The sequence below is a fragment of the Ictidomys tridecemlineatus genome, chromosome 2, assembly GCF_052094955.1.
Source record: "Ictidomys tridecemlineatus isolate mIctTri1 chromosome 2, mIctTri1.hap1, whole genome shotgun sequence".
Taxonomy (NCBI): Eukaryota; Metazoa; Chordata; class Mammalia; order Rodentia; family Sciuridae; genus Ictidomys; species Ictidomys tridecemlineatus.
In genome coordinates this window covers 17,204,193-17,228,714 of record NC_135478.1, presented here as the reverse complement: position 1 = coordinate 17,228,714, position 24,522 = coordinate 17,204,193, and the positions used below count along the sequence as shown (strand labels likewise).

Below are 24,522 nucleotides of genomic sequence, written 5' to 3'. Positions count from 1 at the left end.
AGTTTTAATAAATAAGCCTTTCACTGGTTAAGTTTATTTGTAGGTATTTTATTATTTGATGCTATTGTAAATGGAACTATTTTCCGAATTTTTGTGTTGGATTGTTCATTTCTGATGTATAGAAATGCAACCAATTCTGTGTGTCAATCTTGTACTCTGCAACTTTGCCAAATTTTTGTTATTAATCCTGGTAAGGATTTTAATGGATTATTTGGCATCTTGGAATATAGTTTTATTTCTTGCTTTTTTCATCTTGATGTCTTTTATTTCCTTTTCTTACCTAATTCCAATAGCTAGAACTTCTATTTTGATATTAAATAGCAGTTATGAAAATGAGCATCCTTGTCTTATACTTGGTCTTAGAAATCATTCAGTCTTTCACTACTGAGCATGCTATTAACTGTGGTGTTTGGACACATGCTCTCTATTATGTTCAGGAAGTTCCTTTCTGTTCCATTTTTTTTTTCAAATATTTTTATCTTGAGATATATTGTATTTTTTTCTCCTGGGTCAACTAAGATGCAGAGGTGTATTATTTTATTTTGCCTTTTTTTCTGATAATGTGGTATATTGCATTGCTTGGTCTTTTTATGTCAACTCATCTATATTCTCTGAATAAATCTCACTTGGTCGTGGTGTATAATCCTTCTAATGTGTCACTGGATTCTGTTTGTTGAGAATTTTTGCATCTATCAGAAAGATATTGGTCTCTAGCATTTTCATGATATCACCTTGGCTTTATTCTCATGGCAATACTGGTTTTATAGAATAAGTGAGGAAGTGTTCCCTTTTCCTCTATTTTTGGAAAAACTGTCAGAAGTATTGATGCTAATTTTTTAAAAATGTTTATAAAACTTTGAGTAAGGCCATCTGATCTAAAATGTCTGTGTGTGTGTGTGTGTGTGTGTGTGTGTGTGTGTGTGTGTGTGTACACATACACAGAGGTTTGTTTTGTTTTTTGGTGGAGGGATATTTTTCATTACTGGCTCAATCTATTTTTTTAATAGATCTTTTTGGATATTCTACTTCTATTTCTTCTTGAGTCAATTTTTTTGCAATTGTTAGAGTTTCTAGAAAGTTGTCCACTTCCTTCTAGGTGATCTCATTTGTCGGTGTACAGTTATTCGTGATATTTTCTGATGACTTTTTATATCTGTAAAGTTGGCAGTAATAGCCCCCACTTTCGTGTGATTTTCATTATTTGAATCTTCTCTCTTTTCTTAATCATTTTAGATGAAGGTTTGTCAAATCGTTGGTTGTTCAGAAAATCAAATTTTGCTTTCAACGTGCGTTACTTTGAAACAGTGCTGTGTGCCTGAGCTGCACTACAGATGGGTGGTCCACCCCGCTCTAGTTCTTCCCTCACCACCCCAAATGTTTATGGTTCCTTGCAACATCATGTAGCAGCGTCACGTAGGGTTCCCCAACCAACCGTGGCTGATTGGTTCATCTCACGATCTCCGCCACCTGTTGCCCACCCAGAGCGAGGCCAGAAATGTCCACCCATCAGAATCTCTGCCACATCCAGCTCTGTGGGCTTCTTTTCATGCCACCTCTAGGTACAAAAAGCATAACCTGAATTTCCTGATGTTTGCCAGAGCTCTGTGCCTCTCCTTGGGATACCTCAGAAGCCACAACAACAGGTAGAAAACTTCATCCTGCAGGCACTAGGAAACCTCATCCTGCAGGCACTCTGCAAGCCTTGGGGCAGGGTGTTTCTCATTCCCCAACTTGCCACTGCCATGTCCTGGGGGGCATCTGTGAATTCCTTCTAAGGGCTCTATCCTCTCCTTGCTACAGCAGGAGGCATTATACTGAGATCCAAGGTTAGTCATAGAGCATCTGAACCCCAGAACACAGAATTAACTCCTTAATACAGGCTTGAAACAAATCCTCTTCAGTCACTTGAGAGAGCTTTTCAGCAAGCAAACGTGGTAAAGATCCTGAGTTCTTTTTTTTTTTTCCTCCCCAAAGTTTACGCGACCTGAAAATATGGAAACATCTGATCAACTACCTTTACGTGCTTAGTTAATAAAGACTTGACTATTTTGATGACCTTTTATTTCTATTTTTAATCATTTGGATGCCTTAGTGAACTCCCAACATGGGGAAAACATCAGGTCTCCCTCCCTACTCGACATTTTCTTTCTTATTTTCTTTCTTTGAGTCGCTGTCTTTATTCTGGTTACTTCATGCTGCTTTGTCACTTAAAGCGAAAATAGTTTGTTATTTTTATGATGAAGACATAACCTAAAAGCAGATAGGAATTTGAAAACTACTTTTTCTGTGGGTACCCTATTCGTCCTGATCGTGTTTAACTAAAACCAAAGGTACAAAATCCTAGAACTCACTAATCTATTTTTGTAATCACAGGAAACATGTAAACCAGAGAAACCACAATGAACCAAAAGCAACTGTGAAGACAAGAGGCAAGAATATATATATAATATATATACACATACATAGACACACACACACACACACACACACACATATATATATATATATGTCCACTGTTACCAGAGCATCCTCAAAGTACCATCAGGCCACTGATGGACCTTTCTGCCTTCTTGTCTCACCACGGATTCTCTCCATCCCTGCTTTCCCCACATTTGCATGGGGTTCAGCCACAGGAGGTGCTGGCAGAGATTAGAGGGTGGGAGCAAAAGGCTAGAGCAACTTTCAGGACCCTTTTTCCCTCTGTTGTCCTGTTCTGCAAAGTTCTAATGAGAACTCGGGTGATATTGGCTGTTTTTGGTTTGGGGACTCTTCAAATTCTCAAAAGAAAAAAAAAATGTTTTGCCTCAACCCTGATAATTTCTCAGTTGGAATAGACAAAAGACAGTTAACCAAGAGGGAGGAAAAAAGAAGTATATTAACATGTATATTTCATATCTAGGTAGCATATATCCAGGGAATGAATGATTCTCAAGCAGGCGGCTTTGGATTTCAGCTTATAAAGCATCTTCAATGAAGAACAGTAAAATTTGAGAGAAATGACAAGACAAAGGAAAAACAATTTGAGTTTCTAAGGGTGGAAAGTTGTGGGAAGGCAAATAAATGGCAGATAAAGATTGGTTAGAAAAAGCTTGTTAATGCAAATTCTTCTGGTACCATTTCCCTGTTGATAAGGATCTGAAGTTGTCTCTGGTGGTTAACCTTTGCTCTCTCTGGTAGAAGGGGTGTGGACACTTTTTGCCTTTATTCTATGTATTATTTTAGAGGGAAGGCAGAGAACTTTTCTGCATCTGCTCCTTCCCAATTACTTTCAGCTCATCGATCCTAATGCCAAAGAAGAATATTTTGGGGGTGCACATTCTGGACTCCCACAAACCACAGGAGTCTTAGTTTCTGATGTTGCTAGACTCTGGACACCTCACCACCCCGTTGGATCTCTCAACCCTGGTTGCCCTTCTGTAAGTACTTTCCAACTTATACAATCTCTTGCAAATTTCAGCCGCAGGTGTCACTAGTTTCCTGTGGTCAGATAGGATTTAAATCCTGGCTCTGCTGTCACCTCCTTCAGCACCTCTCCTTGATGACAAAATGACAGGACTAGACCCAATGATCTCTAGTATGCAGATAGAAATGTAAAGTGGTCCTAATTGGAGACAGCAAACTTCTTGGGTTGATCTTCCCTATCTTAGGTTGAATCAAAAAAAAAAAAAAAACTGGTGGCAAGATCCAGGGTCAGGAGATTCCAGACATAGCAGGACACCCTGTTCCTGAACAAGGAAGGAAAGGAGTTGCCTTCTAAAGAAAACCCTGAGGCCATCCTTGCTTAGCACAAAAACCTAGTCTTACATGGTACCTATGGTTAAACTTACTCATTTCTAGAAAGGATACTGGACTGCCCTGAGGGTCTCTTGCTATTGTTATCCCTTACTGGCTGTATCCTTCAACTCTCCCCTCCGCACACGGCTCAGGTGAAGCTGTTTGTCCCTCATTGAGTGCCTACTGTGTGCCAGATACTATACTAGCTGTTTTATGATCATTTAACCCTTATAGGCTTCAGAGATCTTATGATTCTCGAGGAAGTGGAAGCTTAGAAATTTGCGAAGGACATAGCATGAGGTCCTCACCCCAGGGCCTGCTGAATTCTAGAGAGTTCCAGGGACTGGCTCAGATGATCCCACCTAAGACCTGTCGGACCTTAGGGATGGTTCCTACACGGCAGAATTTTATTTTCTCTTAACAAAATATCTTTCAGAGGAGTGGAACCTATAATAAGTGAGACTATTCTTGCTGAGGATGTCCCTGACCCCACAGATCATTTAGTTATCACTTTCATTAAACGCTTGATCTATTTAAAGTTTTAAAACAGATCCTAAATTCACAGTACTGAAACCAGTGCACCCGGTCACAGTAAAAACCCCATCGAGTTTCCTGCACCACAGCAAACAGCCCCCTTGCATATATCCATCTAGGAAATTGCTCAGTTCTGCTGTTTTTATGTCATGCAAATGATCACAAGTAGCAGGGCAGCAAGTGGAAAAGTTCCAGATGCAGAGACCCATCAGATAAAGAATACCCGGGTGTCGTTAGATGTCAGAGCAGATGTACAGGGACTCCCTGACTCACAATCAAGGTTGCACAAGCAAGATTTCAAAATCAATCCTCCTCTGGAGACCTCAGCCCAGTAGTGTCCAACGTTCCTGTCTGGAAAAGAAGAACTGTATCTTCTTGATGCTGTTTTTTTTTTTTTAATCTTCACCATCACTTGCCCTTATATCTCCGCCTTCTCTTTCTGCAGGAAACTTTATTTCCTACTTCTGCACACCAAGTTTCTACCTCCAGATCCGTCTGGTGCACTTGCTGAGAAGCCTGAAACACTGGGGCCACCTGGAAGAAGCCATCCACTGGTGAGTCGCAGGGGATTTTTCCACTACTTTAGGAACCAGAGACTCAAAGCTGGAAGTGCAGGGTGCAGGTTTACCTGAGGGGCTGCATTGGCAGATGTTAAGAAGATCCTGATGACAGTGAGGAAATGCAGGGTGGGACACGTTTGTGACTTTCCCTGGGACTTAGGTGATGGCAAAAAGTGGACAACAAAGAAGTAAGAACAGCTGCTCTGTTCAACCACCCTCCAGGCTCCCATGGGCTCTTTCTGTGCCTCTGAGCATGCAGGGGCTTCAAAGAGCTGCAACTTTCTATCTTGAAATCTTTCCCTCTTTTCCCTACAGGGGACAATTCAGGCCCTGGACCAAAATGTACCTCTTGCCTCCACTCAGGAGGTCCACTGAGACTGAAGGGAGAAATTTCTTTTTTTCTGAGAGGTGGCTGCTCCCTATCAGTTCTGGATGATCTGTCCTGATGCTTGAAATGACACCTAGGACAGTGCCACTATAGTAGGAGCCTGGTGCTAGCTAGCTGTGGTGAAGTTTAAGTTCATGAGTGTGCACACAGTAGTTAACTCAGTGCCTGCAGCTTCAGGGGCACTGAAGCTGGAATTCTTTAGTGGGTGCATTTTTGGTTTTTCTTTTTAGAGAGAGAGAGAGAGAGAGAATTTTTTTAATATTTATTTTTTAGTTCTTGGCGGACACAACATCTTTGTTTGTATGTGGTGCTGAGGATCGAACCCGGGCCACACGCATGCCAGGCGAGCGCGCTACCGCTTGAGCCACGTCCCCAGCCCAGTGGGTGCATTTTTTCCCAACTTAGATCTTATTTAGTTTCTCCAGTTTTCAATATTTTGACTTGGTGGAGTGAAATGTGGACAGGAGAGAGGGAAAGATTGGGTTTGTGGATAGATGAAAACAAATGTAGAGTCACTGCCAGGAAAAAAAAATAAATCAAGTCCTAGGGATGGATGTCTTCTTGTTTTTGTTATTATGATTACAAAGAGTTTCATGTGCTCAAGCAGTGAACATTGACTAGTACCTCTTTTTGATAGATGAAATCATAAGAGCTTGACATGGAAGCATAATCCAGTCATTGACCCTGAGAGGCATACAATGTGTGGAAGATCATGTGACATGTGCCTACGTGGCTGTCTAAGGTGGTTTGACAGAGCGTGCACATTAGGCTTCACAGAGGAGGGAAATTGGAGCAGGAGGTGTTAAAGGATGAATAGGTGCTCACTGACATTTTAGGCAGAGGAACGAGTACACACAAAACCACTGATGCATGAAGGAGGAGAGAGTGAGCTCGGGAGTAAATGGAGAGAAGAAGGCTGTGGCTAATGGACATTTTATGGGTAACCTGAGAAGTGACTGGAGATGAAGCTAAGGAACTGGCTTAGAAAGGCCCTGCTGAGCTGTCTGGCTGTTGTCTTTAAGATTCTGTCATATACAAGTCATGGGGCCTCTGGAGGTTTTGAGGCTGAGAAGCTCGTGATGCAATTTCAGCTTTAGAGAAGACATATTGAAAAGGAACATGGCTACGGACCAGGCAGGAGCAAAGGAAAGACCACAACAAAGCAAGAGCTGAGGAGTTTATGAGACAAGAAACTGACATTTGAAAGAGATGCAGAGGGGAGGAATCTGAGAGGTCTTTGTTAGGTAGGACTTTTATGACAATTATAACTCAGAGCCTCTCTCTCCCCTAGAGCCTATGCTAAATCCTCACTTATCTCTGATGGTCTTCGTAGCAACTCAATGCTTTATATGCAAGGCAACTAATACTTGAAAACGTCATTGACCTCAAATTACACAACTTAGACATTGGAGGGAAGATTCCAATCCAGGTCCATTTGGCTCCAAAGATCTGACCCCAAGTTTTCTGAAGAGGAAGAGATCCAGGGTAATGCCAAGTGTTGTTTCTTAGACAACAAAGTAACAGTTGAGATAAGGATCCCATAAATATTGATGAAGCAAATAAATCCATGGGGAGATAAGCAGAGGACAATGAAAAGTTCGACTCTGAGATTCAGGGAAAAGGTGCAACTTGAAGAAGGGATTTTGAGAAGCATTAGCACACAGGGAGGTCAGACACTGAGATTGACTGAGATGATTCAGGAAGAACTTTGGAGCAAAAATAAAAGGCAAATGATAAGAAATGAAAGCCAAGAAATCATAAGAGCTTGACATGGAAGCATGATCCAGTCATTGACCTTGAGAGGCATACAGTGTGTAGAGGATCATGTGACATGTGCTTATTTGGCATAAGGGCTTACAGTACGTGAGGGCTCATATGGTGTGGGTAGGGGGGAGAGATGCCAACAAAGACATTAATAAGAGGTTGTCGGAAAAGAGCTTTCTCCTAGAAGCAACGAGCTTTAAGTGGAGAACGTTAGCAAAAGATCAATTGCTCTATGAAGATGAAATTGGAACAAAGTTAAGGCATTTGAAAATTGGGTTGTCATAGCAATCTCAGCAAGAAAAGTGGAGGTAGAAAGTTGAGAGGGTTATCAAAATGCTTTTGGCTGCAAGTAATAGAAAGTGCAATTCACGATGGCTTTTTCTTTCCCATCAAACGATAATGTTAGAAGATGAGCAGTTCTCATCTGCTGGGACTTTTCATCGCTTCTCTCTAGTTCTCTGGGTTTCTTGTTCATGGTCCCAAGCATCAAGCCCAGATAAGACAAGCTGCAAAAGTCAAAGAGCAGGAAGTGTTTCTTCTGTGTCTCTCTTACCTTTCCAGAAGATTCACTTGTCCAGGGCTGGATCACAAGCCTGTGTGCTACCTGCAGAGGAGCTAAAGAAAGTTAGGCGTGCAGAAGTTTTAGTTAAGCGGGAATGATGCTGGTTTGGGGGAGACAAAGGCATTGGAAATGGCTGTTGGGTGGACAAACCAGTGTCTGATAAGAAGAATAAAAGGGAAGTAGGGCACTTGCTTTCAAGGAGATGGTTGTGAAGGACAGACCAAAGACCAGAAATTTGCTTCAGTTGCAAGGCTGTTTGGACCATGGATGGTGACATGTTTGTTATGCGGTCCTCATTCCATTCTCTTTTTTACAGAACAGGGGAAAATGGAAGACAAGGACGCGTTACCCCAATTCATCCACAATATATTATCCACATCTCATTCTTTGTTTGTAAGAAGTAACAAAGGAAGCAGTGAAGAATCCACCACCACATATGACTATGACTACAGCAGTCCCTGTTACAAACCCGACGTGAAGCACATCGGAGCCCTGCTCCTGCCCCCGCTCTACTCTCTGGTGTTCATCTTTGGTTTCGTGGGCAACCTGCTGGTAGTTCTCATCCTGATCAACTGCAAAAGGCTGAAGAGCATGACTGACATCTACCTGCTCAATTTGGCCATCTCCGACCTGCTTTTCCTTCTCACTCTCCCGTTCTGGGCTCACTATGCTGCAAATGAATGGATCTTTGGAGATGTCCTGTGTAAGTCACTCACGGGGATGTATCAAATTGGTTATTTTGGAGGAATCTTTTTCATCATCCTCCTGACAATTGATAGGTACCTGGCCATTGTCCACGCTGTGTTTGCTTTAAAAGCAAGGACTGTCACCTTCGGGGTGGTGACAAGTGTCATCACCTGGGTGGCGGCCGTGTTTGCCTCTGTCCCAGGAATCATCTTTACTAGATTCCAAGAAGAAAATTCTCATTCCTCCTGTGGCCCATATTTCCCATTAAAATGGAAGAACTTTCATACCGTAATGAGGAATGTCTTGAGCCTGGTGCTGCCCCTGCTTGTCATGGTCATCTGCTACTCGGGGATCCTGAGAACCCTGCTTCGGTGCCGGAATGAGAGGAAGAGACACAAGGCTGTGAGGCTCATCTTCACCATCATGATCGTCTACTTTCTTTTCTGGGCTCCCTACAACATCGTCCTGCTCCTGACCACCTTCCAGGAATTCTTTGGCCTGAGTAACTGTGAGAGCACCAGTCAGCTGGACCAAGCCATGCAGGTGACGGAGACTCTCGGGATGACGCACTGTTGCATCAACCCTGTCATCTACGCCTTCGTCGGGGAGAAGTTCAGAAGGTATCTCTCGGTGTTCTTCCGGAAGCACATCGCCAAGCACCTCTGCAAACAGTGTCCAGTTTTCTACAGGGAGACAGCAGATCGAGTGAGCTCCACATATACCCCTTCCACGGGGGAGCAGGATGTCTCCGTTGGCTTGTAAAATGGGTGACGATTTGCTTTTTGTACTTTAAGGGAGAGGACAATCCAGATGTACTTAAGCCTCTGCTGAAGAAGAAAGATCTCTAAAATCAGGCACCCAGGAACCTCAGGGCCGTGCCAGGACAGACTCATGTCACTCTCTGTGTCTCTAATGCATGCTCAGGGAATATTCCAGAACAACTGGGGCTGCTGTTCCTGCCTCCTGGTGCCTTCCTTCCCCCCCCCCACAGTCCTTATCATGTCACTCTTGACTGTACAATTGTCCCTACTCCAAAAGACAGTTTGTGAAGGTCCCGAGGAGCAGACCAAGGAAGCATGTGAAGGAAACTACACACACATATGCCCCTTGACGGTCACAGGAGAGCAACAGCGAATGGTGGAGACACTGAGTCATGTCCTCGAGGCAGAGGAGACTGGAGACAGGAGTGACAGAGGCCCCTGCATTGAAAATCACACGTCTTGGCCTGCGACTCTCAGTGTCTAAATTGCCAGGCAGGGTAAGCCTAGAGGAGGAAGGTTCTAGAATGGGTTGGGAACAAATGTTTCCTAGTCTACCTTCCAGAGCTTTATTTTTTGATACAGGCATAGAGTTCAGACTTTTTTTTAAAAAAAAATAGAAAAATAAAATCAGCCTGAAAATTGTAACTTGCATGATGAAGTGTTCTTTAAAGAGTCGCTCATTTAATATCGTATTCATTAAAGAGACAACTCCGGCTTTGAGCTTAAAAGCTTGGAGCCTGACGTGTGCTTGGGAGCCTGGCGACCTGACGCAGCTGCCTGAGAGAATGTGTTCTCCCCAAATGTATTTTTCTGTCATTACAAAGTCATGGATTTAAACATTCTCAAGCGCTTCAATGCCCTGCAGATGGCCTCTCTGATGACGAGTGGTCCCCTTTGGGCCAGAGGGAACTCCTAAGTCAAGCTGGCTTCTGATCCGACGTCTTAAAGTCTACTTGTAATGGAGGGAGTTGGAGAAGCTCGCTCGCTCGCTCAGCAAGCAAGGACCTTCCTCTTGGTTGGGCCACATTAAGGATGCTCTTAGCTGTCACCTGGCGCATTTCTGATCTGATGGAAGCAAGGGGAATCAGGCAGCTTGGGGGCTGGAAGTTACTAATGTGTAACTTCATTTTACCACGTGGCCAGAGGTTTCTGGAAGTTGGGGCAGTGGGGGGGTGGGGTGTCACCTTCAGATATCCTAACAAATGCATATGATTTGATTTTGATGATGATGACATGTAAATATTGGAAAATAAATCAGAGTGTTTTATAAGTATATTGTTTAAAAAAATATTTTTTAGAAGCCATTGTCCGTTTTGTTAGACTGTGGTATGGGAGACTGTTTTGTTGACGACTTTACACTTGTGCTGTAGTCACACACCTGCCCTTGCTGTGTGACTTGCAGCCTGTCCTGTGGGCCACACAGCCCCATCCTGTCCACAGCCAATGGGCCACTGGAATGTGAGCACAAGTGACATCTGCCTCATGCCAGCAGAGCCTTAAGAGTGACTGGGCAGAGCCTCTTCTCAGCATCTAGAAGGCCTAAAGCCCAGCCCAGTTCACACTTGTGAACCCCGTGTCCTGCGGGGGAACCTCTCGGTGGGCAATTACAGGTAAACAGAGATGAGGTGAGGAAAGCTCACCATGACACACCACAGGTGTCTCCAGACATTCTTGGTGGAGGAGGAGGCTCACCATAGCCTACCCCATACCATCCCCCTTGGCTGTGATGCCCAGAGCATCTAGGTAGGGCTGGTCATTTTGCAGAGAGGCCCTGAAGCTGTCAGGGAGGGAGGGCTAACTCACCAAGACCCCATCCTTCCTCTTTTGCTTTTGCTCATCATTTAAACTTCCCTGACAAATTGAAACAGTGTCAGGTGAGACTGCCCCACAAGAAAGCCCACCTGGCACCGCTCCGGGAAGCACACCACAAGAGAAGAGTCGGGTCTGCCGAGCGTCTCATTTTGCAAGGCAGCTCAGAATGGAGGGAGATGGGGCCCCGGGTTTGGGGAGTGATGGAGGTTGGAAATTTCTTCAGGTGGGGTCACTTTGGCCCTGCGTTTGTAGGTTGGGAAAGTGCATGTCTGGGGTTTGCAAACAGTTGGTGTCATGTCATGGGTGAATCCAGACTGGGGAGCCTGCTGAGACCCAAGCCCAAGATCAGGTATGTATAAGGCCTCTTCCTGCCACCGTCTAGGTACTCCCCAGCACAGCAGCCTCACAAGCAAAGATCAGGGCATTGAATAAAGTCTCATGTTGTACCGTCTCCCATAAAACATCCTCACGTCATCCATTCACGATATGAAATTATTTTATTTCTCTCCAATCAGTTTCAGCCCTAGGGTCAACTGGATCCTGAAGGGCTTTGCCTGGGCTAGGGGTATGTCCTGTCCTTTCTGCACCAGCCTATGGCTAGTGAGCTACGTCAGGGAGTCCTTCTGTGCTCCCTCTTCTGGACAAGTATTGCGAGGAGGGGGAGATAGCTGGGAAAAGGGTGAGTGCATCTCTTGACCCAGTGGACCCCTGCCAGAGTCCACCAGAAAGGCAGGCGTAATTGTGTGCTCCCTTCCAAGGGCCTACAGCTGGTGGGGCTCCCCACGGTCACTTCGTAGACACACAGGGTCTCTCTTCAACTAGACTTCTCCCAGCCTACTATTTCTTGGGCGCTGGGCTCGCCTCACACAGACCTTGGGCTCCAGCATAACGGCTCTTGCCCAGTTACCTCTTGTCAGGTGACTCGGGCAAGTGCAGCCTAGGGACACTCTTGCAGCAAAAGTGACATGTCATCTCCACCCACCACCTTCCTCCAATCTCTAGTCCTCTGGTCAGCTGGAGGCTGCCTCGTGAGGGACCCACGGGAAAGGAGTGCTGGCCTTACTTCTGGCAAACCCCCATTCCTCACCCTCTTCTCTCAGAGCCCCACCCCCCCCTGGGCCTTGAGGAAAGAGACTCCACTATGTTCTCCATCAAAACCACATCGGCAGCCCTTCCCCCTAATGGACTCCTTATGGGGGCTGGAGTGGAAGGGGACGATGTGATGGGTGGAGGCACAGGGCTGGTTATGTCACCTCTTAGTAAGCCCTGAAGAGGTGTTTGACCTCAGGTGTCAGTGGTTTTCTCTAGAACAATAGGGCACACCTCTTTGCCCTCATCCTTAAAGCCTTACTTGCCAGTACTGGGGCCACCAAAAGAGCCCTACCTAATATCCTGTTATGCACAGAGCTAAATAGAGAGCTGCAGGTGTGGCCTGACCCACTTAAGATGACATCGGGTCTATGTGCACCTTAATCAGCACGTTGGACTTGGGTGTTGCCACGCCCCAGACCACATGAGCTCCCGAAAGAAATCTCCCCGATGTGCGTAGGGCACACTTCTAAGCTGAGTCAAGGGGATTCTTCCACCAAGTCTGGACATATCGAAGCACACGGACAGCCTGCTGGTGCCTACCGGGTTTGATATTTTTCATGGGGTGTGTCAGGGATGTGGCACGTGGGCTGGGAAGAGGGTTATCCTGAGAAGGGTCCAGAGGGCACAAAGACAGGAATGAAAGAGCAGCATGGTCACCTCCCAACCTCCCACCATGACAGGCGTCTGAGACAGAGGGTGGCGAGGTCATCTCCACCGAGGAGGCTAGGAGTCCCAGGACCCAAGCCTCATTGCTAAGGCAAGCAGGTGACCCAGGGTGACACTGAGGAGAGAGAGCTGCTCCTCTTTCTGTGAAGACGGTGGGGATTCTCTGGCTGTCTTGGCAAAGGTGGCTTTGGGGGCACTAGGAGTTTCCTCCTGGGCAGGATGTCAGAGCACTGAGGGAGGCTGCAGGACAGCATGGTTCATATTAGTGGACAACACCAAGAGCCTGGTGGTGTATTCATAGGGCACCGTTGAACATAGTCAACGGGGTGACGTGGAAAGGTAGAAACCGTACGGGAGAGGACGGATCTGGGATCCTGTCGAGTCGGAGGTAAACAATAGGTGGATTTCATCTGTATGAAGCCACAGAGAGACTTACTTCCAGGCAAGGCCAAGGGCACCTTGCTGGGTGGTAGGGAAGTCTAGTCCTCAAGGTGGTGGTGCCAGGAGTGTGTGCAAATTCAAACTCACCAAGCTGCACCACCCAAGCCAGTGCCCTAGGCTGTCGATTGTGAGACCTCAAGAAAAATAGAAAGTAAAGAACTATGATGTTAATAAAGATGCCTGTAGTGTCATCTGGAGCAAAAATAAAAATAAAACAAAAAGCCTCAGCACATAGAGTGGTACACGTGTGAGAACCATGGAAAGGCGTGCGTGAGAAAAGGCAGGAATTGAAACACATCAGTAAAAGGGATTGCTTAGAGATTGTGAGAACATGCCTGATTTTTCCCTACTTTCTGTTCTTTCCCAATTTCGTGTGCCATGAGCGTATGTTGGTTTTATAATTAGATCTTTGTTTTTCAAAATAAAAGACCATCTGCTCTCTTTACAGTCCATCTCACCATCAAGCCAATCCTGACCTGGAGTCAACTCAAGCCCCAAGCATTTTCCAAAGAGCTGCCATAAAGCAGGATTTTAAGTCACTGTATACTTCTGTCACTGACTCTTCCAATTTCAAGAAGAAGCAACGTTCTCCCCCATCTGTTGATGATGCTTTGAGCATATGGCCCAGAGGTGGCGTGAGCAAGGAGAAAAGCAACCTCTGGAACATCAGTGCAAGAGATGGAGCTGCTGTTTGAAATCTAGCCCCAAAGCAGAGGTGGTGTGAGACACTTTCCAACGTGGTGGGCATCAAGTCTAGAGTAGGAAACTGATCAAAGGATTATTTCTCATGGGGTCCAGACACCATACATACAGACTGAGAGCCATGCAAACCGAGAAGAGAGAACAGAGAAGCAGAGACGAGAAACCAAGTCTCAGAGTGATCAAGAGCTAGCTCGTTATTGTTCCGCCCAGAACAGAGTTTCATTTATTAATTACTAAAGAATTTCTCCTGGGTCCTCACTTAGTTGCGCATCCTTGGAAGGGACCCCCCACCCCAGAGGTAACTGGAACAGCTCTTTGGACCAGACACTGCAAGGAGGGTGAACACCCTGCTGAGTTGTGCTTCCTTGTTTCAGCCCATGAATCCTCACCGCGTTTCCCAAAGTGCGTGGAGTTCTGTACTATTTAAGTACAAGCTGACCCTGGGTCTAGAACACCGCCGGGAGGGGTGAGGAAATGGAAACTCAGAGAGGGGAAGTAACAAGTCAAAGTCATCCCCCAGGCACTGAGCAACCCTGTACTTCCTCCATGACTTCACAGTGCCCTCTGGGGGTGAGCGGGCCCTCACATCCTCAGCCACCCTGATGGCAGTCACCAGGGACACGGGTCTACACAGCGACAGTAAGAACCAACAACAGTCACAAACAGAAACATAACATTTGGCCAAGAGTTTCGCCCAAGAGCCAGACCCGTGAACACACAGGCCATCCTTCAAAGAGCCCAAACCAGAGCTATGTTACTTATGTGGTATAAACGTTTATGTCCGTTTATTGATATCCTGGGTTGCCAGCGCTTTCTGAAGCACCCTTTGTCTGTCTCTGTTTGAACAGTCCACAAAGGGCAGGGGTCTGAAGAGGATGGACATCCCTGTAACTTTTGATCTTGACCACAGACATAGAGAATAGGCTTATGGTTTGTTTGTTGTTTGTTTTTAACCCTACTTTATAGATAAGAAAACAAGGTACAGCAAGAATCAGTAGCTTTGTCTAGAGTTAGGTAATAGATCATGAAGCCAGGGTTGGACTCCCTGCAGCATAGCCACAGTCTTTCACTGTTGCCTTTTGAATCGCAGGCATGGGATGAACTTGAACGAATGGCCCCTAATTCATTGTCCTCCTGCTGGGTACCGAGTCCTGAGCACTGTCGTCATAGTCATACACCCCATGCAGGGGGGGGTTCTCGAGGGCTGAGCTGTTTCTGTACTTTTCTGACTTTTTCTGAGTAGTCATTTTTTTTCTATTCTCCAAGAACCGACTGCCTTTCAGTTTCTAGTTTGCTGATACTAATCTGCTCCAGGCACAGTCTCCAGAAAACTCATTTTATTAGGGAAAAACAAATGTTCTCAAAATTTATTTATAAAATAAACTCTAAGAAAGGATCACTGAAGGAGTATCTAAGAACTCGGTGTTAATTGTGAGTTTGGTGTATGGTAAATGCGTGCTGTGGGTGCCTCATATAATCTTTCCAACAAACCCATTGAAGGGCTGCTCTTATTCAGCCCACTACACAGAGGAGAAAGCTGAGAGTAGAGTCGGGCTTCAAGCTTGACCGTCTGACCCCAGGGGTCACTTGCTCAGTCTGGGTACTAGGCTACCTCCACAGGTTTGGGAGCTTATTATTTTGCTTTCTGGAGTCTCCTTGGCCTTCTTGTGGATCATGAGCCATAGCTTCTTATTTCATCTCTGAAGTAATGGAAGCCCAGGAGTGCTCTTGAGTCTCAGCTCTGTTGTCATTAGTTTGAGGTTTGGAGATAAGTCACCAAACACCAAGAGATCTTGACAGGACTGTACACAGTGTCAGCATAGAATCCTGGACATGACCACATTAATTTCTCTCCAAATAAATTATGTCCTTGTGTGAGGAACTCAGCCACCTGTCAATCTGCCTGGGTGCGGGCAATCATAAATGCCCACTGGATTGGAGGGTCATGCACAGAAATGCATGAGGATATGCGCCATGGGATACTATACTCAGAGAAAGATGGGAAAGGTGTCTTGTTCCCAGGTGAACCTATGGTTAAGACCCTCTAGACAACCACCTATTTTAGTTTACAAAGAAAAACAGAGTGGTGAGCCCATGTGAGTGAGCTATGGTGGGACAGGGGATGGAACAAGAGTGGGCAAAAGGGGGCACATGTAAAAAAGTAGGGTTCCCCTTTGAAATATATATATATAAAGTTGGCTTTAATCGGGAGCAACTATTAAAAGAGTCCAGCTTTCTCATCCATTCAGCCTTACCACAGCAAGGCCCTGTGGTCTTCTGTGAATCATTTGCTTCTTGAACACCGATTCCTTTTATTCAAACCATGGGCTTTTGATTAGATGGCTATGTCTACCTCTAGCTCTAATATCCCTAATTCTTTCTGGTTCCTCACCGACTCTGTGTAGTGGGATGAGCAGAGAACAAAAGTGAAATAAATCATGGAATGGGAGAAGCTGGCAAATAAATAAAGCCAGAGCTCTTTTCTGTAGTCTATTTTAAATGAAACTTAGAAGGAAAAAAAAAAAGAAGAAGAACTGTTCTCTGCTTCTTTTCCCCTGCAATACACTTATTCATTAATCTCCGCCCCCCTTTAAGAGAAACTGTGCATTTCCTACTTCTAAACTGGCTGTATACTCAATTTGCACAGCTCAGTTAGCCAGAGGAGCTGAGACATCCGCTTCCCCCTACAAGAAACTCTGGTAAGTTATCTCTCAGCCTCTTGGTCTCTTTGCTCAGCTTCTGTGATGAGTAAAACCTTGACAGGAAACGCAGAGAAGACATCTGGCAGCACCAGGTGCCCAGAGAACTATCTTAAAATATGATCTTTAATAGAAGGAAAGAATTGGGATGTAGGACAAGGGCCAGAGTAAGATAGCATCAAAGATTCAAAAACATGATTATGAGTGAAAGACTGAAGAGGGAGTAATATTACTTTTAAAACCAGTAAATCCTCACCTCTGAAAAAGAAAGACTTCCAGAGACAGGAATCTGTTGAAATCTCAGCAGGGACTCTCCTGAGTTAAAGAGAACTGAAACTACTCCTGTGGGTGCCATTGAGCATGTGCCGCCCCCCCCCACCGAAGCTAAATCCCGTACTACCCCACCCCACCTCCCCCAAAAAGGGAAGCCTCAAAAATTGTCCAATTTAATATCAAATGACAAACATCAAATAAAGTTTCCTTCTAGTGAGTCAGTTCCATTTAGGATACGATTCCTTTTCCGGCTCAGAGTTAAAGGGAGATTTCTCTGGGTGTTTCCTTAAACCACCTCATGTGGGGTCCGGGGAGTTAGTTCATGAGGAACCAGGATTAATTAGAGAGGATTTTCAGCTCAAGGGGTGGAATTTGAACACACTGGCCAAGCCAGCTGGTTGTAAAGCCAAACTGCCTCAAACCGAGGACATCCAACCTTTGGAAGTAGATGAAGTGTTTTCTTTCGGGTCATTTCTTGGTGTTGGTATGACGGCTCTTAGATGTGACAACTCAGAAACTAACCAACACAAACTCCAGAGGAAAATGTTAGGATGGCAGTTTGGTTTGATGTCTGGTGTTGGCTTCTGTCACCTTCTTGGGAACTTGGGCATCAACCCATTCCACTCTGACAATGGGTCACCAGTGGAGGGTCCGGTTCTTTGATTCTTTTGCCAAGAAGGTAGGTAGCATGGTGGTTGGGTGACATAGTGGTTGCAGTGCAGTTTCTTCCTTGCTGTGTGGCTTTGGGCAAGTTACTCATTCTTCCTGTGCTTGGGGGGGTCCTGTGTGCAAAATGCGAACAATATTACCTGCCTCATAATGTTGCCCAGAGGATTAAATGAACAACTGGGTATGAAGCTCAGCATGGTGATTGGCCTCAAGTATATACCTGGGGACCTGGTGATCCTTACTGGCTCTCTGGTGGTGTGTGTTTTCCGTGAGTTAAATAACTGGGGAGCAGCCAGTTCCATATAGATTATAAAACAGTGAGTTACACTGTGCCTGATTCCGTTTCTCAAAATTGCTATCCTCGCTACATTCACCACACATTGCCATAGAAAGCAAACTTTTCCTTGATGAGATGGTGCTTTTGTGAATTTCAGCTCCACCTGGTGAGTAGGGAGGATAGCAGCAAAACTCACCTTCCCAGAAAAGTGGATTGTTTGGAAACAAGAAGGAAGTTCCATTAAATGTAGAAATCTATGCATCCAAGGAAAGACCTGTTCAAGGATAAGAGAGTGTGCACTCAGAACAGCCCACTCACTACACTCAGCTTCATGAAGTATCACTTTCTGTCTATTCACAGGATCAAACAAGATGGATTATCAAGTGTCAAGCCCCAGCTCTTACATCGATTACGAGACGTCAGAACCCTGCGTTAAAATTGACGTGAGGCAAATCGCAGCCAGGCTCCTGCCCCCGCTCTACTCTCTGGTGTTCATCTTTGGTGTCGTGGGCAACCTGCTGGTAGTTCTCATTCTGATCAACTGCAAAAGGCTGAAGAGCATGACTGACATCTACCTGCTCAACTTGGCCATCTCCGACCTGCTTTTCCTTCTCACCCTCCCGTTCTGGGCTCACTATGCCGCCGCCCAGTGGGACTTTGGAAATGCAATGTGTCAGATTTTGACAGCGGTCTATTACATAGGCTTCTTCTCTGGAATCTTCTTCATCATCCTTCTGACAATAGACAGATACCTGGCCATCGTCCACGCTGTGTTTGCTCTCAAGGCCAGGACAGTCACCTTCGGGTTGGTGACAAGTGGGATCACCTGGGTAGCGGCCGTGCTGGCCTCTCTCCCGGGAGTGATCTTTACCAAATCTCAAAAAGAAGCTTCCCGTCATACCTGCAGCCTTCATTTCCCAGCCAGTCAGTATCATTTCTGGAAGAAATTCCAGACATTAAAGATGGTCACCTTAGGCCTGGTGCTGCCCCTGCTCGTCATGGTCATCTGCTACTCGGGGATCCTGAGAACCCTGCTTCGGTGTCGGAGCGAGAAGAGACACAAGGCTGTGAGGCTCATCTTCACCATCATGATCGTCTACTTTCTTTTCTGGGCTCCCTACAACATCGTCCTGCTCCTGACCACCTTCCAGGAATTCTTTGGCCTGAATAACTGCGATAGTTCTAACAGACTGGACCAAGCCATGCAGGTGACCGAGACTCTCGGGATGACGCACTGTTGCATCAACCCTGTCATCTACGCCTTCGTCGGGGAGAAGTTCAGAAGGTATCTCTCGGTGTTCTTCCAGAAACACATCGCCAAGCACTTTTGCAAACTCTGTCCCAACTTCCAAAAGGAAGTCCCTGAGCGCGTAAGCTCAGTTTATACCCGATCTACTGGGGAGCAGGATATCTCAGTTGGCTTATGAGCTGGACTCAAGCTGGCCTAAGGCCTGGACTGCATTGTGTCTGTGACTCAGTTTTCATACAGCCTGGGGGGTGGGAGTGATTCTTTTAAAAAAAAAAAGAAGTTACTGTCTCAGAGAGTCCAAGATTCGCCCCCTATTGGACATCTCTTTTAAGTAGATTGGATCTTTTAAGCCCATCAGCTTTCTAAGCTGAATCCAGATATGTCGATGAAATAGCAACCTTCTCATCTCCCCACCACTTTTATTAGGTTATTGGCAAACTCTCCTTTCACTGAAAAAGTTGCCTATATAAAAGCAAAATCCTCAGAGAACTGCTGATTCTTCAGTGTATCTGGAAAAAAAAAATCAAGATGCATTTTGTTCAGGTTCCTAGCTTGTGCCAGGCAACATACAGATGGTAAATGTGTTGAAAATAGATCTTTGGTGAGGAGAAGGAAAGATAAAAATGTGATCAGTTAAGAAATGGTATCTTCCTTGTGTGATTTCTCTAGAAAGTTTCATAGACTTTCAGGATCAGGTGAGCACCCCGTGGTCTAGAACAGCTGATAATGCTTCTTTTTTATTTGGAGGGGGGTTAGGGGAGGGGTACTGGGGATTAAACCCAGGGGCACTCGACCACTGAGCCACATTGCCAGCTCAATTTTTGTATCTCATTTAGATTCAGGGTCTCACTGAGTTGCTTAGCGCCTCACTTTTGCTGAGGCTGGCTTTGAACTTGCCATCCTCCTGCTTCAGCCTTCTACGCCACTGGGATGAAAGGCGTGCACCACCATGCCTGGCATGAGAACGCTTCTTCATGAGAAGGAATTTGAGTTGGATCCTCAGTCGGTGGAGAGGCTGAAACTTGTGCTCCAGGCTGCAGAACTGTGTGTGCAAAGCTTGTGCTCCAGGCTGCAGGACTGTGTGTGTAAAGCTTGGCTGTACGAAGACACTGGGTTGGTTGGGAGAGACCCTGGGGAGGAAGGACAGAGTCGGATCGCAGGGAGCTTGACACCACTGCTCTATCAGAGTCGTGAGCAGAGCAGAGCTCCCCCGCCTGTCTTGAGGCAGAAGACTTATTTCATGGCCATGGATGGCCTGGAAAGGTGAGCATTTAGGGCCTGAAGACCAACAGCAGTAAGGTGGGAGGGGAATGGCTTCCACCAAGGATCAGGCCCCGCCCCCACGGGGGGAGAGAAGGTTAGTGCGGCATTTAGGGTATAAAGTTAGCAGAACAAGTATGAATCTTGAATTGGAGGTGGGATGGCAAAGAGGAGTCGGGGAGGACCCTGAGGCTTCAAGCCCATCAGAGAAGGCCTTGAAGAGACATCAAAAACGAAGGGAGAAGGGTTAGGTAAAGAGGAAGGGGCTTGGGCATCGGAGGATGAGTCCCGTTTTCTGAGTTGAATCTCGCCTTCCCCAGAGGGGCTCCAGGCTGTCTTCACTGAAGGCTCCTGTCTGCAGAGCTGTCCTCTTCGTCCCAGCTCGGATCATGGGGTCCTTCCACGAGGCTCAGAAACACTAGATTTGTGAATACCTGAGCCGAGGTCTACAAACGCATTGTGGACCACACGCGAGTTCTAGGTGAGGATTGCTCACGTAGGTCAGTGGTTGAGCCCTTGCCTGGCAGACATGAAGCCCCAGGTTCCTTCCACAACACCCCAAAAACAGCAAACAAACAAACAAAAAATCCAGAGTGTTATAATCTTACACAAGAAGGCCCAGAGAGGTGAGGGGAAGCTCTCTTGCCCAAGATTCTGTCTGCTCAGAAGAGTGAGCTCTCTGGATTTACCTATCAATATGCAAAGGGGGAAGGAACACATACATTTGGGCACAAGTTGCCCTGGGTTTCAGAAGCCACAAAAGAACAATTTACTAACCTCCATGTTTCAGGCCAAGTGTGGGGGGTGCTGGATACTTTTTGCAGAAGCCTCCAGAAGAACTATACCCAAACACTTAGGGAGGAATTCATTTCAAGGGAGGGTTGGGATTTTTGTTTTTGTTTTTGTTTTCACATCCCTGGGATTGTTTGAACTTCAGAGTTGTTAAGACAATCACAGCAAAGGCTACGTAAGGAAACATAAGTGGCTAAGAATCACTCAGGGGATTAAAGGGTCAGAATGATAAGAAGTGCTACTGGGTTTTCTCAAGCTTCTGAATGTGAAACTAGGGCATGTGGCTGTCAGCAGGAAATGAACAAATGGAAATGTCTTTCCTTTGTTCCGAAGGTCATTGAAAGTGCATGTGGAGCTGCACCCCTCACCCCAAGTCAGTCCAATCATCTGACATCACTGAGGGTCCAAGATTCATCCAATCTCTTTACCTATCCATAGGCAAAGGGGGGAAATGACACTTACAACTTGTTTCCAAATGTAGTCTCTTCCAAACTCCTTGGAAGAAAATATGCCTCTAATAAAAACCACCTTATTAATATAACTGTATTTTTTTATTTGTTTTAATCAGTTATAAATGACAGTAGAATGCACTTTGATACATCATACAAAATGGAGTGTAATTTCTCATCCTTGTGGTTGTACCTGACGTAGAATCTCACCGGTCACATAGTTATATATGCACATAGGGTAATAATGTCTGAGAAGGACATGACCTAGAGTGGTTGTTACAAGGGAAGGAATTGATCATTTCAAGATGCCCGAGTCAATGTTATCTTTAAAAATGAAATCTGATCTCCCAGAGGTTGGTCCCATTCTGCTCGGGCTATGAAAAGGAATGATCCCATGTGTAATGATGATTATCAGAGTATATATCAAAGAGACTAACTGAGGAGGCTAAGATTTTGAAAAGCTTTCCTCATCCAAACATCGTAGGTGATCTCGCTTTTCCTGAAGCCAGCGATGGCAGACTGTGTCTTGCTGTGGAGTATGCAGGTGAAAAGTCTCTAAATGATTTCACAGGAGAGTGCAATAAAGACGGCCGAGATGCTCTCCCAGCAGCTCTCATTTTAAAAGTTGCTTTGAACATGGCAAGAGGAGAGGGCTAAAGTGTCTGCACTGAGAAAAAAAAAAAAAAAACTGCTTCATGGAGAGATGAAGTCTTCAAATGTTGTAATTAAAGGTGATTTTGAAAAACAATTGAAATCCGTGATGTAGGAGTCTCTGTACCATTGGTTGAAAATATGACTGATTAAACTTTTGATGAAAGTGACTGAGGCATACTATGCAGCTTTGGGAAGAACTGGATGAATCACATCAGAAAGTATCTGAACTTTTCTCTGTGTGCACTAATGAAGATCCTAACGTGTTCCTCAGATGCGCACATTGATGAAGCCTTAAAACAATGACCAGTGATCATATCCAGGACCGCCTCCCCGTGATGTATGGTTTGTGACTCTAACTGTTCTGTTGACTTGGATACATTTGTATAGTTCCTAGGACGATCCATAGTTCTAGACTCTGGAAGAGGTCCTACAATAGGACCATAGTATTCTTATTAACATTTGAAGAACTTCTTAAGGCTATTTTTTAATAGTTTTATATTAAGCACTCGGTATCGTATTAAATTTTCTGTAAAGTTTAAAAAGAATAGCTAATGCAGGTACTTAGAAATTGCTCATACGGACTTAAAACACTAGCTATAAATGTTGTAAACTGTCTAATATTAATTTGAATCAAGTGACCCTTACTTTTATTAATGACCTTTCTTCAATTTTTCTCCTTTCGTGGATCTATTAATATTAACACTCCTTGAGTTTGAGCTCAACATGACCTTCAGGATTGGCCTCCACTCAACATCCCCAGGGTGAAGGCACCTACCATCAAAAATAAATATAAATTAAAAATAAGCATAATTGTGTTCTTGTCCTTTCGGTCAGTGTACATTTAGAGAACAGCACACAGAATTGTCGAACTATTTTATAAGTAACACCCTTAGTTTAAATAATAAATACTTCATTTAAATGTGTGTGTGTGGGGGGTTGTTTCCTTTTAAACATTTTTGAAAGTCCACTTTCTTTATGAAACAATTTGCCATGGTAATTTGTATTTAAAGATATTACTTCTAAGGGTGGACCTGAAAACTTTTAAATTTCAAATTGAATCCTACTTCTCAAGCAAAAGAGTTAGCAGGTCTAAAAAAAGAAACCGGCTGCTGTGAGTCCATTGCCTTTTTGCAAAGGAAGGCAGCATGCCACCTCCAAGTCTCATGATTCACCCACGGTCCTGAGTTGAAGGGCTGAAATAAGTGAGCTTGGGACTGGTTTCTGTAACAGCTTCTTTTATGTCGCTTAAAATCCCTCCCAAAGACTTGGCTTTCATTGCAGCGTTGTTAAAGGTTACTTTTGAATTTACATGCACGTGTTTCTTATCCTGAGAGGGGACAGGTGCTCCAGGTGGCCTGTCTGGGTCACATTCACAGTTTGGAGCGTGCTGGTTTTCAGAGTGCTGCACATTCAGCTTCCGGAGAAGGTCACGGGCAGCAGACACTGGAGTCGGCCATGGTCCTGCTTAGAAGCATCTGAACGGAGCAGGAGATGGCACAGCTGGGTCTGGCCAGGAGCAGCTTCTCCTCCCTGAACCTGAAGAGCTGCCTCCCGTCTTGTAGGTCAGAAGGTGGAATGAGGAGAGGAAGGGTAGTAGGTAGCTGGAGCTAGATGAGAGGGAAAAGGACAGGGAGAAGGGAGGCCCATGCCCTCCAATGGAAACCTCCTGGTGAGATTAGATGGTACCCGTTTTCATGGCTTCTCTATTTTCCATCTTATTCAATGACTCCACTGTTGACATGAAGAAATGCTACCTGGGCTGTGGGCAGTCTTACCCTACCTCTTGAGTTTGAGCTCATTGTGACCTTCAGGATTGCCTCTACTCACCATCACCCAGGGGCCCCTGTCAAGGAGGGGGACACACACATGGCATGGGAAAAGTCAAAGTAGAGGTGAATGTCCTGAGCGAGGAGAAATAATGTGCAAATTCATAAATTGAGAGTCTGTGTGCATTTGTGTTCCAGGGGTTCTTAGTTTAAATAGTTCTGACTATAATACACCCTGGTACTTCCATAAAGTTATGTTGAAGTTTACAGGTCATTTATTTTCCATCAGAGATACAGATTCCCAAACATGAGCATAACTAATGAAAGTATGAGACAGACCACAAGTGACCCTGGGCTAGAAGTGCAGCTGACAACCAGAGAACAAGCCCTAAACCTTCCTTCCATTTTCTCTTCCTCTCGATCCTGTTCATGTCACCATTGCCCACGGGGACGAGAGGACAACGGAAACACAATATAAAAGCATTTTCATAGTTCCTTCCTTCTGAAATAAAATTCACTATAAAAGTCCTGCTTGTGTTTCTCCCAAAATCTAGTCGAACTTTAATAGATCATATATTTCTTTCATAAATCTTCTATAAGCATTATAAGTCTTACTTATATTGGGCTCCATATTGTCACTGCTTAGTTTGATTGTAAGTTCTGTGAAATCATTGTGATTCTGTCATGTTTG

General features: G+C 45.1%; 2 protein-coding genes and 1 pseudogene across 4 annotated transcripts; all 3 read left to right on the top strand.

Moving 5' to 3' along the window:
• Nucleotides 1-3,255: 3,255 nt before the first annotated feature.
• Nucleotides 3,256-9,675, top strand: Ccr2 (C-C motif chemokine receptor 2). Of its 2 annotated transcripts, XM_005332914.4 has the most exons (3): nt 3,256-3,416; nt 4,754-4,862; nt 7,899-9,675. In XM_005332914.4, the coding sequence occupies exon 3, from the start codon at nt 7,910-7,912 to the stop codon at nt 9,029-9,031; it is 1,122 nt and encodes a 373-aa protein (XP_005332971.2). In that variant the 5' UTR covers nt 3,256-3,416; nt 4,754-4,862; nt 7,899-7,909; the 3' UTR covers nt 9,032-9,675. The 2 variants fall into 2 exon arrangements, with proteins under 2 accessions (XP_005332971.2, XP_077894100.1); XM_078037974.1 differs by lacking the exon at nt 3,256-3,416 and having other exon boundaries at nt 4,604-4,862.
• Nucleotides 9,676-16,329: 6,654 nt separating this feature from the next.
• On the top strand, nt 16,330-22,869 carry LOC101965069 (C-C chemokine receptor type 5). Of its 2 annotated transcripts, none has more exons than XM_005332915.5 (2): nt 16,330-16,442; nt 18,022-22,869. In XM_005332915.5, exon 2 carries the CDS (start codon nt 18,033-18,035, stop codon nt 19,086-19,088), a length of 1,056 nt encoding a protein of 351 aa, XP_005332972.1. In that variant the 5' UTR covers nt 16,330-16,442; nt 18,022-18,032; the 3' UTR covers nt 19,089-22,869. The 2 variants fall into 2 exon arrangements, with proteins under 2 accessions (XP_005332972.1, XP_077894099.1); XM_078037973.1 differs by lacking the exon at nt 16,330-16,442 and adding an exon at nt 16,910-17,394.
• LOC110598895 (lymphokine-activated killer T-cell-originated protein kinase pseudogene) lies at nt 21,761-22,869 on the top strand (annotated as a pseudogene).
• Nucleotides 22,870-24,522: the final 1,653 nt, after the last annotated feature.

Excerpts from the sequence above, each read along its gene's own strand:
- Ccr2 (XM_005332914.4), top strand. The coding sequence starts at position 7,910 with ATGGAAGACAAGGACGCGTTACCCCAATTCATCCACAATATATTATCC.
- LOC101965069 (XM_005332915.5), top strand. The coding sequence starts at position 18,033 with ATGGATTATCAAGTGTCAAGCCCCAGCTCTTACATCGATTACGAGACG.